Source organism: Drosophila grimshawi, unplaced genomic scaffold (genome assembly GCF_018153295.1).
Source record: "Drosophila grimshawi isolate 15287-2541.00 unplaced genomic scaffold, ASM1815329v1 contig_184, whole genome shotgun sequence".
In the NCBI taxonomy this organism is placed as follows: Eukaryota; Metazoa; Arthropoda; class Insecta; order Diptera; family Drosophilidae; genus Drosophila; species Drosophila grimshawi.
In genome coordinates this window covers 754,955-768,875 of record NW_025062956.1, presented here as the reverse complement: position 1 = coordinate 768,875, position 13,921 = coordinate 754,955, and the positions used below count along the sequence as shown (strand labels likewise).

The 13,921-nt window shown below is 42.4% G+C and overlaps 3 protein-coding genes and 1 long non-coding RNA gene across 7 annotated transcripts; 2 read left to right on the top strand and 2 right to left on the bottom strand.

Annotated features, from left to right (window-relative positions):
• Nucleotides 1-4,792: 4,792 nt before the first annotated feature.
• On the bottom strand, nt 4,793-5,349 carry LOC116804993. Its single transcript, XR_004364971.1, has 2 exons — nt 5,118-5,349; nt 4,793-5,062 (listed from the first exon to the last, which is right to left on the bottom strand). It is a non-coding gene; the product is annotated as an uncharacterized LOC116804993 (long non-coding RNA).
• Nucleotides 5,350-5,435: 86 nt separating this feature from the next.
• Nucleotides 5,436-12,283, top strand: LOC6559433 (small RNA 2'-O-methyltransferase). Of its 2 annotated transcripts, XM_001987836.3 has the most exons (4): nt 5,436-5,602; nt 5,657-5,720; nt 11,227-11,396; nt 11,460-12,283. In XM_001987836.3, exons 1-4 carry the CDS (start codon nt 5,436-5,438, stop codon nt 12,211-12,213), a joined length of 1,155 nt encoding a protein of 384 aa, XP_001987872.1. In that variant the 3' UTR covers nt 12,214-12,283. The 2 variants fall into 2 exon arrangements, with proteins under 2 accessions (XP_001987872.1, XP_032590341.1); XM_032734450.2 differs by lacking the exons at nt 5,436-5,602; nt 5,657-5,720 and adding an exon at nt 11,031-11,174.
• LOC6559434 (glutamic acid-rich protein) lies at nt 5,786-10,973 on the bottom strand. 3 transcript variants are annotated; one of them, XM_043214753.1, is made up of 5 exons: nt 10,647-10,973; nt 9,403-10,310; nt 9,184-9,339; nt 7,030-9,125; nt 5,786-6,964 (listed from the first exon to the last, which is right to left on the bottom strand). In XM_043214753.1, the coding sequence occupies exons 2-5, from the start codon at nt 9,848-9,850 to the stop codon at nt 6,455-6,457; spliced, it is 3,210 nt and encodes a 1,069-aa protein (XP_043070688.1). In that variant the 5' UTR covers nt 9,851-10,310; nt 10,647-10,973; the 3' UTR covers nt 5,786-6,454. The 3 variants fall into 3 exon arrangements, with proteins under 3 accessions (XP_043070688.1, XP_001987873.1, XP_043070687.1); XM_001987837.3 differs by having other exon boundaries at nt 9,403-10,052; XM_043214752.1 differs by lacking the exon at nt 10,647-10,973 and having other exon boundaries at nt 9,403-10,390.
• Nucleotides 12,284-12,875: 592 nt separating the features above from the next.
• LOC6559953 (dynein axonemal light chain 4) lies at nt 12,876-13,898 on the top strand. The gene is made up of 3 exons (XM_001987835.2): nt 12,876-13,121; nt 13,189-13,272; nt 13,555-13,898. The coding sequence occupies exons 1-3, from the start codon at nt 13,056-13,058 to the stop codon at nt 13,717-13,719; spliced, it is 315 nt and encodes a 104-aa protein (XP_001987871.1). The 5' UTR covers nt 12,876-13,055; the 3' UTR covers nt 13,720-13,898.
• Nucleotides 13,899-13,921: the final 23 nt, after the last annotated feature.

Sequence of the window (13,921 nt, the reverse complement as noted above, 5' to 3'; positions counted from 1 at the left end):
CCAGCTTGCATATCTCCCTTGTTAACTCTATCCCTCTCCCATACCATCTCGCTCGCTCTCTCTCTCTCTCTCTCTCTCTCTCTCTCTCTCTCTCTCTCTCTCTCTCTCTCTCTCTCTCTCTGTCTCTGCCTCTTTTGTTATTGTTTGTCTAACACGAGCGACAGCTGCATTTGTGGTTGCTCCTGTTGCTGCTGCTGCTGCTCCTAAAAATTCTGCTACAGCTTCTGGTTTTACCGCACACAAAACACGTCTAATTGGGTGACTTATGCCCTGTCGCTTGGTCCACGTGACGTATACGTGTTTTGCATAGGTGCCTGCTATCGCTGTCTACGGTTTTTGGCAGCTCTTGTAATTGGTTTTGCGCTGACAGCCACCTGCCTGGCCAGCAACGAGGACACCCGTTACAACAACAACAACAAAAACAGCAAAAACAAAAACAGCAACAACAAAAACAGCAACAACAAAAACAGCAACAACAAAAACAAAAACAGCAATAACAAAATCAGCAGCAGCTGCTTTAATTAACTGCTGCCTGATGTGAGTGAAATTTTATTCATTGCGAATGTGCGAGTGTGTGTGTATTCTTTAGAAATTGAATCTGCTGTGCACAGCAACAACAACCAGCAGGTGCTCTGCGCCCCCAAATGTCCTCCCACCCGGCTTTTGAGCTTGCTTAATAAGTTCACGCTAGCTCCCAAATGTAAAATGATTTAATTATCTCTTGATTTAATTTCTAAACTTTGCAATGCAAATCAACAGCAACAAAATTAAAATTAGTGTTACACAGAAAAAAAGGAAGCAGAAAATTATTTTCAAATTGCTATTTATTTTTCATAATAAGAATATTTTTAAAATACAGAATATGCAAAAGTTTGTAAAAAATGTGAGTTGTTTTAGTTATTTTTTGAAAACGGCTAGTTTTTTTCTGAGTGCCGTATAGACTTCAGAGCTTCAGTTGGCTGCATCTTTCTGGCCTAATCCTCAGCAGCTTAGAGTTCACCTCGCCTAAGCTTAGCAGGCAGGTGAAACAGGCAGCAGCAGGATCTGCGAAAGCAGCCTTCGATTTCCTTATTTCATTTTAGCTGCGTTTGCATTTTAAGTGCCACAAAATGTATTAATGTGTGTGTTCCTGTGTGGGTGCTTATGGACAAGACGATGTGAGCAGATGAGCAGGGCATGAGTGCAAAGGCAGAACAGGTTCGGTCCATTGTTGTAAGTAAGTGAGGGTTTGTGTGGTTGTCAGTGAGTTTGCGTGCCTGTAAAGTTATTAAAAGCATTCAAAACATTTCGCCCCACATTCGGCAGCTGTCGCAGAACTGTATTGGGCGTATCATTTACATAACTATACACCTACACAAACACACATACAGACACACATACTGGAAAAGCTGACTGCGTTCTATTCTGACATGAATACTTAAACCCCACACCCCCACACAGAGGTGTTTGGGGAGTTAGCTAAGCATCGGCCTTATGACAAGCATACCGAAAATGTTGAACAAAATTACACGGCCGCAACAAATTACCAATAAACTGCTGAGGCAAACAAATGTGAGAGTTGTTTCAAGTTGTTGTTGTTGTTTTTGTCGTTGTTGTGTGGGCCCCCAAACAGGGGACCAAACACAAAGTTATTCAAGCAAATCATAGCTCCATTGTAATAGATGACTGAGCGAAATTCTTGAAACAATGGTATATTTATGTCTACATAAAAGCTGTAATCTAAAGATTAAAATTGTCATAAGACAGATCTCCAACCCTTAAGCTTAGCAATTATTAATTGCTAAAAGAAAATAGTAAATAAATATTTATTGCGTTATTATTTTAGTACCTTCATCTTAACTTCCATTTATTTATCATTTATACAACAAATGTCGAAGCGGAGAAAAATTGTTCCAATAGCATTAAATTAATTAAAGAAATTGAGCAATCCAAGTTATATTTCAACTTTTGTTGCTATTTCAAATATTTCAATTTCATCTGCTGTTAATCGTCGCATCGAAAATTTCCAAGTCTATAAAACCAAACTTAATATTTAACCAATATACTCAAATCTCGACAAAGATTTAAGCTATATTCAGCTGTGCTTCATTTAAAGCCGTGATATGCTTGCTTTAATCTATTAAATACCTATATTAACAAAACTTTGCAATTTCTTTTTTCAATAATTTTTATGGACACGGCAAAAAGACCGCACACGCATAATACTCGGCATTTAATATGTACGGACACAAATTCAAACCCGATTTTTGTATCTGCTTTTCAGCGTGTAGATTAAAACAACTTGCAATGAACTTTTTTTACGGCCAACTTTTTTTTTCTGCTTTTTTTTTGGCATTTCAAGGTAGCTATATACATACATAAAATTCCATATTTATGGTGCGTGGAAGGCGTGCGTCAGGATTATTCGTGTCAGTCTGTTGCCCTTGGCCAGCGTTTCTCCTCCGTCCACCAGCTTTCTTCCCTGGCCATCTGGCGTAGTTAACAGTTCGAAAGCAGTTTTCATTTCAATTCTATGTGCGGTCGCTGCACACGCAGTATAGTCAAACAATGTGTGTATGTATGTTGACGTTTACGCAAGAACAACAGCAACAGCAACAGCAACAACAAATTCCACACACATTTCTGCCATTGCGCAAAGCAATCTAAACATGTGCTCCCTAGGGTGTGGATGTCCAAATGTGTGGCAACAGCGTATTGCCACAGGAATGTGTCAGAGCAAGCACAAAAACGACTAACGTTGCTGGCCAACTTGTTGCCGAGTTCAACTGCTGTTGCAGTTTTTCATTGCTTTATGGCCTTAATCATGAACACTTCCAACACCATCATCCCCTCCTTACCAACTATTTTATTGTGTGCTTCGCATATGCAGGTTATTTCATTTACGTACATATTTTTTTATTTCTTGGTAAACTGATGAATTGGTTTTGTGGTCTTCCAGTCAAATGCACTAGCCCACTTTTTTATTTCCGCTTAACGCTATATTCAATTCGAAATACTTGAGGGGAGCAGAGCCACATAAAAGGAAAGCACAAAACAAAAACGAGCAGACAAAGAAATTCATTATGTTGCCCAGTTTAGCAAACTAATTTGGTTTATATACATGTTCAAATGCAAATGTCTTTTTGGGAGTCCTTTAATCAAACACACCAACATGTTCCCCCCCCCCCCCACCCCTCCCCCACACCTTTAGGCAGAGAGGTAGAGAAAGAGTGAGAGAGAGAGCACAAATGCTTGCTGTTGTTTTCCAATGTTATCGTACTGCTCTTGTTCTTGTCGGGGCATAAAATGCGGCACATTTGTATTTTGATGGGCGAGAAAGAAGTTGCTTCTTCGCCTGCATGTCGCACGTAGCTTTTAGCGGATTGTGGGCGATGAGCGATGCGCGATTTGAGATGTTCGTTTGTGCGCTGCCCGTTGTCTGCGTGCATAATTTATGCGAAATCAGCGGCGCAGAGAACCAGCAGAAAGACAACGCGGCACCTTCTGCTTCTCAGTTCACAGTTAACCCACAGACAAACAGCTGCCAGCGGCGTCAGCACGTAAAATGCTTTATCCGCGTTTCATTGTCACCGTAAGAAAACAAAAAAAAAGCGTCGGCAACAAATTTACAAAATTTTCGGTGCGCAGGTTCAAAAAAATATTAACGCTTGGTTTTCAAACATACCCCTCTAAGGAAGAGGTAACAGGACAGTCGAAAGTTGGCTGGCATCATGTCTTCCATCTTCGGGGCATCGTTTGAAAAACTTTGTCTTTAGTCAAACGAAGGCAGGCAGGACCCTCCCGCAACGTGGCCATGTGCGCTGTCCTGTGTTTTGGGGCTTATGGATAATCACCTTGAAAACAGCAGAAGCAGACTTAAAGAAGAGCAAACGTTGTTTTTATCACATTTTGCTTTATCTCGCTCTCTCTCTCTCTCCCTATCTATATCTCTGTATTTCTTTACCTTCATGCCTTTTTGTCTACACCTTGTGCGTTCTCTTTCTCTCTTTGTATGTGTGTTTATTTTTGCATAATTTTCTTTTATCCTTAGTCCAATGTATTTTTCATTTTGTGCTTACCTGCTCCAATCTGGCCAGCACTTACTTCAGCTGCTGCTCATGCTCCTGCTCCTGCTCCAGCTCCAGCTCCGAGGTCTGCTCTGTTTGTTGTTGGCGCCGCATTTTGAAATTGTCGTCTCAACAAATTTGTTTACCTGGATGCGTGTGCGTGCACATAATGTCACATTGCCAACTTACCACGGATAACGCACTGGGCGAGCGACAGAGAGAGAGACAGAGAGTGAGGAGTGGAGAGTGCGAGAAGTTGCGCTGCAAGATTTGAGTTTGAGCGGCGTATTTGATATCTTGCTCATTATACGAAAGTTGTGTGCACTTAAGACAACAAAAACATTTCATTCGAATCGGGGCCCCAAAATTCAATGAGCCCAAGTTAGTGCCTTAAATGTTTTGCTCAACAGAACGAAAACAAATGAAACGGGAAACTGTTTGGTACCAAATTGTATTATTGCCATTAAGTGAAAAGAAAACGAAAAGCGAATCTTTTCACAAACTCGTTTCGTTTTTTGGGTTTTCTTTATTTATTTTCGTTGTTGTTGTTGTTAATACTGTTATTTTGGTTGTGCCCACAGGCCGGTTAAAAGTTACTTTACTTTATTTTCCTTTAGTCCGTTTGTTGTTCGTTGCGTCCACGGTGCAAGGCAAATGAGTTTTTCCAGCAAGCAACAAAGTTAAAAACTAACTAGCTTCTGCTGCTACCCAGCGCTGTCCTTAACGTGTAAAGAAAATATCAAACGTAATGAGGGTCAAGCAATGTTTGGGCTTTGGTTTTATTTTTCACTGGGTGGGTGATGGGGTGGTAAGCAAGAGGACCCTTTTGGTCTTGCTTGGCCAGCTGCGGTAGCTTGTTTGCCGTACTTCTGTGGAAGCCAACAGCCCGGAGGGCTCAAAAAATGGCCACAACATAAGACATGGATTTTATGCACAACACTGCACATTTAACCTTTTTAAGCCTTAATGCTTCAACAGATGGCCATCGAGAGGGCACAATTATTTGCTTGGATTTTCTTGGGGTGATAACCCTTAGGAAAAAGATTTTTATCACTAACAGACAATACATACCATGAATTTTAATTATAAGACATTTGGCACACAAATGTAAGAACATACTGGTTCGTTAGCCAATTTGTACTCTTTGAAATAAGGCGCTCGATAGTCATGTTATCGCAATAGTGCGATAATCACGATTACAACATAAGCTCCAATTGAGCCATAACGTAATTTAGCCTTACGCAATTTGATTGCACTTGAAGTTGGCTGCACGCAGTATTTTTGTCACATTAAGTTGGCTGCAACTGCGAAATTTTGCTGCTGAGTGCTCGCGGTTGCACTGAATCCGAAAAAGTGAATTCCTGAACTTACTTAAATTCTCCAAATATAATGTTTGAGTATACAATGCCTTGTGGGGGCTTCAAAACACTGACGACAATGACTGACACTACAATCAAATTTGATTCTCCAGTTTACGAGCAGCGATATTGTGCGGCCATTCAAATACTGGAGGATCCGCGCTGGGCTCATGAAATCAAAAAAGTTACTGAATTTGGGTGTGTATTATTCAAAAAGTTCACTTACTCTCAATGACATTATGTTTATTGCAGATGCGCGGAGATGCGACTTTTTCAATTAATGCGACGCATCGAAAATATTGAGCACGTCCTCCAGGTAGGTGTCTCAATTTCCCATTTGACCTTGTATGCCGATTTGTTTAAAGATGTATTGTATCTTGATTAATTGGTAGACATACAGTTTCTAGGTATTTTATTTATATCCGCAGTTTATATCCTAGCTTAGACTTTTATAATTATGTTTTATGCAATAATAATCTTCATCTAGTTATAGTAAATACTTTTTTTTTTGTTTTTTGAGGGTATACAATTATCGAATCGATTACCCTAAAGCGAGTAACTTAAAACATCAAAAAATAATTGAAATTAAACAATAATTTGCTATCAAGGCCAATATATAACCTAACACTGCACCTATTTCTGTGCCAACACATCCTACAGAATCTCTTCCAACATATATCTGCATTGTAACAATTACTGCTTAACGTTGTAGTTTCATACTTGATCAAAGTAAAAATAAATGTCCTTAAAAACGTATAAGTGTTGCTGATCCAGGCAAAGAACAAACACTCCAATGGATGCACGCCAATCCAGATGAATGTGCCATTTTTTTTTTTTTATAACTTTCCTCTCATCGAACTAACTTAGTGTTATTTATTTATTTCTATAAAATACTTGAAAGCGCAGCACAACTGATCTTCTATCGTTTGTATGCACTTGTTTGAATAGTTGGCTGCTTCTCTGTTGCCGCCAATGAGCAACATTGCTTGGTTGCTTGCCTCTCTCTACAATGAATTGTAGCTATTGTATGTGGTATCTCTAATTATCGTATCACTTGCGACAATGCCTGGACGAGTTGACATTCCGCCCCTTGCCGTATCTGTTCTCATCGTCATATTGCCACACGCTGTACACATTTTGCATATTCGTGGCATAGTTGTTCTCCACATCCTGCTGCTTCTCGCCACGTATGTGTGATTCAGTCTTATATAGACAACGGCGAGTGCGCCGCTGTTTGGGTTGATCCACCACTGGCTGACGGGACTTTAGCTTGCTGTGTTGCTCCACCTCACCGGTGGCGGATGCCATTGTGGCATTCTCCTTACGAGTGGCGCAGCCACGTTTATTGCCTCCGACTGCTGTCAACGGTGTGGCAATTTGTTGGCTGTGGCCATTACTGTTACGCGATTTGCCGCTTGGCCTTAAAGTCTTTTTACGCATTTCAGTACTTTTGGCCAACGTTTGTTGTTGTTGTAATTGCCTTTGTTTGCTGCAGTTGCGCGGGCGTCCCCGGCCCCTGCGCACTGCTTCCGACTGCGTTGTGCACTCGCTCTCATCACTCTACGGCAAAAACATAAATAAACTCATTTCATTAGATGCAAACTGTATTGCACTATTCTACTCACCTCCTCATCACTCGCTGCATCAGCTTCCCGTTCTTCCCCCTCCTCCTCCTGCTCCTCTTCTACCTCCTCCTCCTCTTCCTGCTCCTCCTCTTCCTCCTCCTGCTCCTGCTCGTCGTCTTCGTACTCCTCATCTGATTCGGAAGCCTTATGTGTATTTCCTTCATCCATCGCCTCTTCGGTTTTGTGTTCTTGCACGATCAACCCTTTGTCCCGCCTGGACTGCTCCACCGCCAATATAGCATAGGTAGGATAGCCCTCGTAGCGTCTGGGTAGACGTGACTGTAGCGGGCATATGACTTCCTCACGCTCAAACTCCTTCACAGCACGTTCGCGTGCTATTTGATCGGGATCTTGGGAAAGCACCTCCGCCCATGAGAATATCTTCTTTTTGACATTCTTCCGGTTGGACTTGGAACGCAGATTTTTCGGCGATACACGATTCGTAAGCGCATGCTCCTGGAACGGTGTGCTGAGCGTCGCATTGCGCATAACATTGCAAGCAATTTTATTGTTTAGCTCAAATATGTCGCATTTGGCGCTGCCATCCACAACATCCTTGACGGAGACGCGAGTGCGTAAGATTTCATCGCTGCTTAGCTGCATTTGGCTGCAATCATAGCCAAGTCGGCGATATTCCCGCTGGAAGATGTTGCGATAGCGCTCATAGTTGGGTCGCTCCTGGTACGCCAGCTGTCCGATTTCCTTGAGGAATTCACCCAAATATTTAGGAACCTGTTTGCCATAGAACTGTCGAAGCATTTCGCACACATCAGTCATGAACAACTCCTTGGCGCGATGCACCTTTTCTTGCTGCTGTTGGTGCGCCACATCCTTCCATGGCAGATAACCCTCCGACCAGTATAGCAAATTGTAGCCTAAGCACTCCAAATCGCTGCGACGAGAATGCGCTCCCAAGTGCGCATCGCGTGACGTGAACTCCAAGGTGCCATCATGGGCGCGTCGCTGATCCATAATAAATGGTCGATGCACGCCGCGGTCCTGATATTTCGAGGCTAGACCAAAGTCAATCAGAAATATATGCTCCTCTTCCACTGGCATTAACTGGTACTGCATCGCCGTGCGCTTATTTCTCACCCCACCGTTACGTCCAGGGTCATTCAATTCGGCTTTGAGCTCCTCCTTTTGATCCTGTCGGCGCATGGCACGCGTGGTTTTTGATTTGCAGGCGGCGCTGCGTGAGCTGCGCTTGGAGGCCACAGACCCCCCTCCACGGCGTGCCGATGGCGGCAAAAACTCTTCAGACTCATTATCCGAGCTGACCGGAGACTGTTCGTTGTCAGCATCTGGTTTCACCGGATAGCCATCCTCATTGACGAGCAGCTCCGAATAACTGACGCGCTTCGCCGGACGCAGATAATGTGACTTGACCATCTCCTCATACATAGAGCTAGAATTGCGGGTATCATTTCGGCGACACGAGCGCATTGGATTCGAGCCACTAAATTCAATTGCATTGGTGCGCGCGCGTCCCTTCCGTTTGTTCACTGGCGTTTGGTACATGTCAAGGCTGTTGCTATTATTGCTGTTCGTTGTGGCGCCATCATCAAAATCCTCATCCTCATCCTCCGCATCATTGTCCTCTTTGACACCCACAAGGCGTTTCAGCGCAAGCTTCTCGCTCTTTACGAAATAGTCTTCGTCATTGGCCTCCTGTTCGGAACTGTTGCCACTGTCTGTCGTTTGCTGTTTCTCGTCATAGTGCTCGGAAGCGAAGCTCCTATTGCTGCTGCCGCCTCCCTGCATAGCCTGTCGCTTGAGATACTTGCACTTGGACATCATCAGATTCTGCGCCTTAATATCATTGTGACAATAACCCTTGTCGTGCAAATGCTCTAGCACATTAATAATGTGTATGGCCAGGAGCAACAACGATTTCTGTGCCACACGCGTATTCTTAATCAGCGAATGCAGATCCCGATCAAAGCGCGGCAGCACCAAAAACCGATAGCGTCCATCGCCAAAGTAGTGTGTGCCCGAGGCAATGTAGCTCGGGATGCCCGATGGTGGTCCATTATTGATTCGTGGTAGCAATTTCTCAATCTTCTGGCTGCGCGGCTCGTTGCCACTTGTAATTTCTGTAATTAGATATAACAATTATACTCTTAACTCGAAGGAAAATTTGTGGTTACTTACCTGGTGTCTGATTAGTATTGATAAGGCAATGGATTTCCACAAAGAGCGGTCCATTGGAGTGTGGTTCTATTTTGACCACATATTTGGCGCTCTCCAAGGAAACCGGGCAGACAGTGTCATCCGAGGCAAGAAATATCTCACCAAAGTTACCCTTGCCTATTGGGGAAATTTTGGCAATTTAAGAGTTAATATTAAAATAAGATTTAGTTGATTCCTCACCAATGGGTCGTCCGAGTCGCCAGGCCTTTGAGAGTACATCCCTTAATATGGTGCCATTGACTACAGAGGGGCGCAGTGTATAAACGGGACGTGGCGATTCGGTTGTATTGGAATTATTGTGATCGCTGTAGCCGCCGCTGGCGAATGTGGCCAGGGATAGCAGCGATGCACGGGAATTGACTGGACACTGAGCACGTGCCGGTGGCTGCGGTGTTTGTAAGAGGGCCATGTTATCCGAACCGGATGAGGAGGAGTCCTCATCATCATTTTCGTGCCACTCACAGCTGTTGTCATTTGCGACATCGCTCATGCGCTGGCGCTTCTCCACCCGAGAGCCTTTATTTGCGGCACGCTTGCGTTTCCGTGCACTGCGATCTGATGATGGTGCTTTACTGTTCGTTTGATGCGTCGTTACATGCTGGCGTTCCGATGCAATGCGTTTGCCCATCTTTACTAGGCGGCACTTGTTGCAGAATCGAACCTTTTGTGCCGCTTAATCAACCCAAGTGATCAATTGACAGATGTCAGTCTCAAGTTGAACGCTAACGCAAAGCGCATAAAGGAACGTTGAGTTTGAAATTTGTTTTGTTTTTGTGTTATTCTCCGCTGCTTTTTTATCACGCTTTCCCTTTTGATGACATTCGTGCTGGCTGTGCCAAGAAGAAGAAGACTTGTGTTGATGAGTTTTTGTTTTCTTTCGTATATGATTTTAAACTGTGCTGTCGTCAAACAGGCAATACATAAAAATAAACACGCAAGCACGCACAAGTAATTCCCATTGTATTTTATGGTGATTAATTTTGTTTGGTTGTTTTATTTTTTGTTTGTCACCACTAATTCAGGTTTTCTCACTCTTTTGTTTTGAATTTCACTGTTGCTGCGGAATAGCGGGAATGGGACGCTGTCGGCTAAAACGGAATGGCAAAATGATGGAGACGGGCCACACACATACAACATACAGACATGCACACAACAGCAATTGCATTTGTATTGGTCACAACTATGCACACACAACAAAACAAATAATTTAGCAAATTTCTGATAATTCCCGACAATTAATCACTCCAACTAATATTGCAAAAATACATATGCAACAATTTGCGGACTCAGTCATCATTCCGATAAAAGTAGAAGCCCTGTGTCCGACTGTCTGGACGGACGAACGAACGGACGGACGGACGTTGGGTAGACCGAAGAAGGGGCAGAGACAGAGTCGCCTGCAGAATTGGAGAATATTGATTTACTTAGGTCGAGCGCCGGCGTCAACTCCTTTGCACAATTTTATTGAATTCGTAGAGCTGTGCGCAGCTCGACTTATTGTTTAGAAACACATTTTCGATTCCATTTGCTTTTCTCGTCTGGGTAATTTCAATTTGCCACTTTTCAGTATGTATTTCTTTCACGTATTACAAGATTTCTTCTTCTTGTTTTCACGTTGCTTTTCACTCTGTGCAACGCAAGAAAAATGTTCGCTTTGCTTGCGTTTGGGCGTGCATTGATTGCTTATAGGTTAATTTGTGTATTTAGACACACATATTCACAAGATTTTGGAATTGCAAATATGTTTATTTGAACACTCAATTTATTTTCACAACAAATTACATATAATTCGTGCACTACTGCTCGGAACACTCACACACTCACGCACTCAAGCCAATGTTCCGTTGCCGTACTGTTTCGCCATTTTGTTTCGTTTCATCTTATGTGTGTGACGTTGCCAGACTGTTGTACCCAGAACATGTGCTGTGAAACGAGTTTCCATGGAACAGGCGGTTAACTCAAATTTGTATTTCATTTTTAAACGTATTTAATTGTTTTTTGCAGGTGGACATTGACCATGAACTTTTAAGAACATATTTAAGTCGCATCAATCCATTATGCTCTGATTATCTTAGACAACGTCAGAGTCCATTGCACGTCGAGGTTCTGCAAGGCAGCGTAGCGGATTCGGCTGTGGAATTGAGAAATACAGATGCAGTCATAGCCTTGGAACTGTGAGTATTTTAATTTAAAAAATTATATTTATATATAGTCAGTAATCTTGTACATTTTTTCAGTATTGAGCATGTATACGATGATGTGCTGTCTAAAATACCAATAAATATATTTGGCTTTATGCAGCCAAAAATTGTGATTTTTAGTACACCAAATTCGGATTTCAATATTATATTCACTCGCCTCAAGTCGTTGCTGTCAAATGGATTTCGACACCATGATCACAAGTTCGAATGGACAAGAGAAGAATTTAAAAACTGGTGCTTGGGCATTACTGAAAAGTATCCCAATTATATGTTCTCCGTACTGGGAGTAGGTGAACCGCCCGCAGGCCTCGAATCTGTGGGTCACGTCTCGCAAATTGCGCTGTTTGTGAGGAAAGACATGCTGGGCATGCCATTGATGGAACCACTTACACTTAAACCTCTCCCAGTCGGTGAATCGCCTTACAAAATTCTGCATGCTGTTGATTTTCCATTCTATAAGGACACGCGTTCGCTGGAGGAGAAGATTTGGGTAGAGGTTCAATCCGAACTACATAGCTGCACACTGAACGAGGCTAACTATGACGACGAGAAGTGTGCCTACAAAATGTCCATAGCTCTGCTATTGAAACGACTCGAGCATATGGGCGCCACAAGGAACATTTTGGATCAACTCTTGGCGGAGCATAAGAAACAGATTGAAAACGATTTCGTTCTGATCGAGGAAGAGGAGAACGATTCCAACAACAGCGAATCCAATATATTTGCTGAGGAAGAGGACAATTCAATTAAGCCCGTCTGCGAGACTGAGGAAGAAAACTGGGATACATAAATAATACAAGAAATTTCACACATGTATTAATTGCCGCAAACAGAACATAAATCTAACAAGTGCAACTGTTTATCTTCAGTTTCTCTGTGACTTGGTGGTTGTTTTTTCCAGGAGGTGGGGAGAGGGCGGGAAGCTATTCAATTTTCCGCAAACGCATCATCATCGTCTTCATCCACCCAAAAGCCCAATGCTGGCAAATCCTTGCGAATTATTGGGGTGGCCGGCAAGATGACGAGACGACGGCATCCGTCTAGCTGGCTCCCGCACGGAAATTGCCATTGTTGTTTTAGCCAAAGGGGGTGGCAATCCGTTTAGTTGAGTAGCTGCAAACTTGGCGCAAACGCAGCACAGCCATTAATGCCTAGACTGTGTGTGTGTATGTGTGTGCTCCGGTTTTGTGGTCGCCTGAGCCAAAGGCAAAGTTAATGGAGTCGGCGTCAGTCAGTTGCAAGTGAATCGTGCAGCCGACAGGCAACACAAATTACCATAGCAGCCAGAACCTGGCGTGACACAACACAAATTCATAAACATTCTCATATTCACATTCACATTCACATTCATATTTACATTCATTCACATGCCAGTCAGTCAATTCGTATACTATATGCCAGACTAATACTATACTACGGTTACTACCTTGAATTGTGTGTCACATGTAAATCGAAATTTAACTCAATTTTTATTACATTAGTTTCGTCCGTCGCTGTTTGCAATCTCAACGGTTATCGCGTGTTTTTAGAGTCGGAAATTGGTACCGGAACTGAACACGTTCGGTGTTCCTCAGTGATAGCTTGGTAACTTGGTAAGGCTTCGGCTCAGCTGAGCTCAGCTCCGCACCAGACATGGGTGATGAGGAGAACGTCAAGGAGGGTGACAAGAAAATCGTACACATCTATCCGCTAGTCAAGGTTGGTTAAAGAAACAACGGTTTATTTTTGAAGTAAGCCCGAAATACTCTATTCTTTTGAAAAACAGCACTCTGATATGAAGGAAGAAATGCGTCATGAGGTTGTCGAGTTGAGCGTTAGTATGTGCGAGAAATTTTCTTCAAATTATGAGGTAAGTCATATATCTCAAAATAGATTTTTATGTGGTGGCCTCTTGAAAAGAGTACGCTTCAAGTAATCTTTCCTTATATATAAAAAATGCAATAACATTTACAAAAAGTTTCGAAACCGACTGAAAAAGACTTTCGGAAGATAAACGATTTAAATAAAATATTGAATAAGTCGATTCATGATTTGAGAACTATTTTCATTTCTGATAGTTCTCATTTTCAGACGACCTTTATACAATTTTATTTCACATATTTTACATTATATTTAATCTTTTTTTTTGCAGTTAGTTGCAAAAATGATAAAGGAGAGCATGGACAAAAAATTTGGCATCTATTGGCATGTAGTTGTCGGTGAGGGATTCGGCTTTGAGGTGTCCTATGAGACTGAGAATATACTCTATCTATTCTTTGGTGGCAACTTGGCCATTGTGCTGTGGAAATGCTCCTAAACGCCAGCAAATAACCAAATCACCAACAGACGTACCTAGAAACCAAACCAAACAAGAATATAAGAAATTTGTGTATAACTTATCCACTATATGTAGCATTAAGTTAATGTTATGTGTTAAGTTGCCCCATGTGAAGGACAAAAGAATAAGCAATAGTAAAACCGCTGCAATGCAAATAAGGCCAGGAGTTGTATCATTTGCC